Here is a 4,983-nt window from a genome sequence, read left to right as displayed (position 1 = left end):
TTCTTCATTTCATTATATTTATACATTTATATTTGGTTAATGTACATAAATATTTTTTCTTACTATTACGTAATCTTCATTCATTATATAAAAATGACTGTAACAAAAGAGAATTGAATTTTTTTCCACAGATATAATAATTTAAATCTCAAAACACATGATTTAATATTACAATTTCTTTAATCTTAATTTTGATTCAAGCATAATTAGGTTTACTCAATAATTCATAACATATTTGTGAAATTTTGTAATAGACATGTATATGTTTAGCAAAAATAATTTTTTTGAAAATTATGTTCTTTTCTTGTAATATTCAAGTGAAATATTACTCTAGATATGAGATTTTTTATATTATTTATTAGTTCTACTTTTCTTCATATTATATTTTGACATTTATTTGCACTATAGATATTTGACTTTTCTATGTTTTTACATAGATGTAATAATTAGCTCATTTTTTTGTTATTTTTGAACAATTTTCACATTTTACTATAGATAACATTTTGCATTTTATATTATAAAGATGTTTCTTTTAAAGGAAAAAATATCAGGCCCATTTACTTATTATTCTTTTTAATTCAATTATTAACATATGTTGTACATGATATACAGTGTAAGAATATATTCAAAAATAATTAAAATTCATTTACACAGATCTTCAAAATAATTTAATTAAGAAATAGTTTTTATAATACTTATAAAAAATGTATTTAATAGTAAACACATTCATGATTTAATTCCTCCTTATTATCCACTGAAAAACAAATGTAACATATTACACAAATATTTAGAATAACAATATGAATGCAAATTTACATCATACACTTTTACTTTTTATGACATAACATTAGACAAACACATTATGCCAGTATTTAATGTCTCAATAAATATATCTTTAAATCTATGCTACATATTTTTGAAATAATAAGTGTAACATAATAAAAATAATTTATTACCTAACAAATTAAAACTTTATTGTATAATTATTTTATATATTACCTAGTAATTCTTAACATATGTACATTCATTATAAATTCATAAGTATTCAGAGATTACGTTATAAAAAAAAAATGAAATAACAAATAGGGACACTTCATTTCAGCAAGTATATATTTTACCTTAAATATATTTCTATCTCTTTTTTCTGTTAATTAGATTTACCTATAAATTGTTGCATATACTAAATTGAATATAATTCATCCTATAAGGGTTATGTTTTTTAAAGCTATTTTGAAAAGTTTCTCTTACAGTGTGATAACTCATACTAATATAACTCCGATTGCAATTCTCAAGAATTTAATCTAGGTAGGCATATAATAGAGGTTAATATTTTTTTAAATTAAAATTTATCACTCTGCAAAATTAAAAATGAGATCCTTGGCATAATCATATTTGTAAATATATAAATATTCATAACAAAATTTAATGCTACTAAAACCTGATACCTAATCCATAAAGCATAAAATCAGAACCATTTGCATTATCATTTATATGAGGATATTATAAATAAACATGAGCAATTTAAAACCATAAACCTAGCAAATGAATAATCGTATATGTTATATTTTTAAAAAGGCATATATTTTTTTATATATTGCACTCATCAAAATGGAATATATATCAAAGGTATATTTTATAGAATATTAAACATGTTATATAAGAGACACGACGTAATATAGTACATATATTGTAGAGTATTATACTTTGATGAAATAATGGATTTGATACATTAAAAAATGAATATATAACAAGGTCACTGTTTTAACTTTATATAACGAATAAATATTCTATAATAATTTAATAGTTAATATGATTTATTTATTCAAGCATATTATAATCGAAATAATGAAAAATGTATTGTAAGTGCCCTTACGATTGTCATTATATATTTTTGAATTATATAAGTATATAATTTATACTCAATATTAAATTAAACAATATCTATAATTATTAAAAAATGCATAATAATAATATACATTAAAATACATATATAAAAATAAATATTTTTATCATTATAATTATTTCTTGTTATTGAAATTATGAAATAAATATCTACTTTAATTTTACACCCTGAAATTTAAACGACTCATGTGTATTATTCAGAATGTATAGTTTTAATTGATATAATATTCTTAATAGAAAAATTATATGATCATAAATAATTAAAAAAAATATATTATATAACCGTCTAAAAGAATAAAAATAAAATTTCAAATAATACTCTAAAATTCATTATATAAATAACAGCAGTTATTTTTTAATTATAATTTTTTATTTGAAGAAAAAAAAAAATATAAGAATATATAAATATAGCAACACTAAAGCATATTACGTAAATCATAATTAATGCTTTTATATTACATTTATATACATGGAAATGAACTTATAAAAAATTTATAATAAAAAATAATTTATCATGCATAATGTTATGGGCACATATATTCATGTTAAATATATAAATAAAAAATATATATGTTTTATTAAATTAAATTATATTTCAAAATAAGCTCATATAAAGTAATAAAAGATGTTATATCTTAATAATATATTATATTCTATAATTAAATATATTCCATTGAGATATTATAATTTCTTATATATGTGTCAATAATTTCATTATAAAACTATACATAAATTACTAATTCCTAAATCTTGAACATTAAATACTTATCACTAATAAGTAGAAATATAAAATATTTAAATATTAGGGAAGTATAGCAAAATAAAATATTAATACATTTTATAATTTCTTAATTAAAATATTATATTTATGAATATATATTTATTAATAGTTTTTTTTGTGATATTATATTTTTAAGGATTAACATATTTTTTTCTACAGTAAATATGAATTAGACATAAAAAAACATAATGATATATTTATTTAAATTTGATTTAAAATGAGAATAATCATGGATTCTATCTAATGGAATATTTTATCCTTTGCATTATATATATTTTTATTTAAAATAGAGCATGGTTTGTTTCATTTTTCAATCAATAAATATAATGCCTTATAATAAATTTAACATTGTACATTTTTATTTTTATAAATAATACTTATAACCTATTAATAGTTATAAATATACATTTTTTTTCAATATTATATTATACATATTATTGAAACTTATATTAATATCGGGATTCATACATTATGACCTTCCTTTTCATTTGATAGTATATGCTTGTAGGTTTATTTGATAAATATAAGAAAATATTTGAAGAATATAATGAAAAAACTTATTTTAATCCTCAAACATTATGTAAAGCTTTCGAAGATGATTACGGTAATAATGAAAATTTTCTTCACATCTGCCAAAGAGGATCATATTTTTTAGGTAAACTGGAAAAAGATAAATTGAGTCAAAATATATATGTAGGTTGTATATACTTATATTTTTGGTTATATGATTACAAACATACGAATAATTATAATGTGGATATGAAAAATCTTTATGATATCGTGCTTACTGTATCTAATAGTATTACCGTAGAAAACATATGCCAGCATTATAAGAATTATCTTAACGACAATATATATCAAAAGCTTAAAGATATTTATGATTTGAATATTAAGCTTATGAAATTCTTAAATGAAAATTATGAACATTCTAATGTTAATAAATGTAAATTTGCTAAGGAGTTCGCTCAATTGTACATGAGATACGAGAATATATGTTCACAAAATAATTACCCTGATTTCTGTAATGCATTAAAAAATGCTAAAATGCAATACAGTGATGAAATGAATAAGATAACATGTGATAATTTTGAATATAAATTTTTACCCACCTTTCAAATACATAATAAATCATTTCCTAAATTGACTACAATTATTGGATTTTTTATAATGCCTTTCTTTTTATTTATTTTATATAAGGTTAAAAATGATATTATGTATATATTTAAAATATAAAATATATTTCTTAAATAATAAACTAAAGAGTGCGTATTTTATAGTAGCATTATATTTATAATTCATAATATTTTTTTTAATTGTTTAGTTCACCCCATTTGGTTCACTCCTGCGCTGTGAGATTCTAAAGAAAAGGAATGAGTGGAATAATAAAAATAAGGAATGGAATATTAAGCAATCATTTGAAATATCCAACAGTGTTTCAAGGGATGGAATATATAATGTATTATATAATTCATCTTAAACATGCTGTTAAATACATAATTAGAAGTATATCCACTATTTGAATTTCACAGACAGATATAAAAAAAATTAATTTGATATTATTTCTCATTATAATTTCGCATATAAATGAAGCATAAAATATAATATAAAAAAAATTACACAATTATTTTTGCATACAACAAGAGAGTGCTTCAATAAGAAGAATAAAAAATGTTAAATATATAATTTAGCTTATGAAGAATGCATAAATATAAAACACATATGTTTCATAAAGTTATCTAATTAATATACTATAGATTTATATGACATATTTTTTTTTTTGTTATTAAACAACATTTCATAAATATAATAATTTAATGCACTTAAAACAAAATTTTTACATATATATCATGTTATTCTATTATGTAATATTATAAAAAATTTATGTTAAATTATCAAATAAAAATTATAAAAATTGATTATTAGATAAAATGAATTTTATAATAGTTGTATGAATTTCATTTATGGAGTATTCATGTTCTCCAAAATTTACAATAATGATGTGTGAAATTTTAAAAGTTGTTAGTTGTTTAGGTAAATTGTAGAACATGAAAACTAATATATCATTTATTGATAAATATTTATATATATCATTTAATATGATTTCTTGCATTATAATATATATTTTTCTTTTGTTATATAAATATTATAGAAAATCTTTACAATATACATAATAATGATTAGGCTAATTTCCTGTACACATTCAATGAAATACAATAAAAATTATTTTCTTATAAATCACAATGATGTGAATTTTTTTATATTTTATATACCATATAATTGAATTATATTATATATACTGA

At 18.8% G+C, this 4,983-nt stretch overlaps 1 protein-coding gene across 1 annotated transcript; it reads left to right on the top strand.

The window, feature by feature from the left end:
• Nucleotides 1-2,976: 2,976 nt before the first annotated feature.
• Nucleotides 2,977-4,160, top strand: PGO_001760 (variable surface protein; the record flags this gene model as incomplete). The annotated part of the gene is made up of 3 exons (XM_028691005.1): nt 2,977-3,033; nt 3,179-3,880; nt 4,005-4,160. The coding sequence occupies 3 exons, from the start codon at nt 2,977-2,979 to the stop codon at nt 4,158-4,160; spliced, it is 915 nt and encodes a 304-aa protein (XP_028546806.1).
• Between the last annotated feature and the right edge of the window lie 823 nt (nt 4,161-4,983).

Source organism: Plasmodium gonderi (genome assembly GCF_002157705.1).
Source record: "Plasmodium gonderi DNA, contig: Pgo-contig_192, whole genome shotgun sequence".
In the NCBI taxonomy this organism is placed as follows: domain Eukaryota; phylum Apicomplexa; class Aconoidasida; order Haemosporida; family Plasmodiidae; genus Plasmodium; species Plasmodium gonderi.
This window is presented reverse-complemented; position numbering and strand designations above follow the sequence as displayed.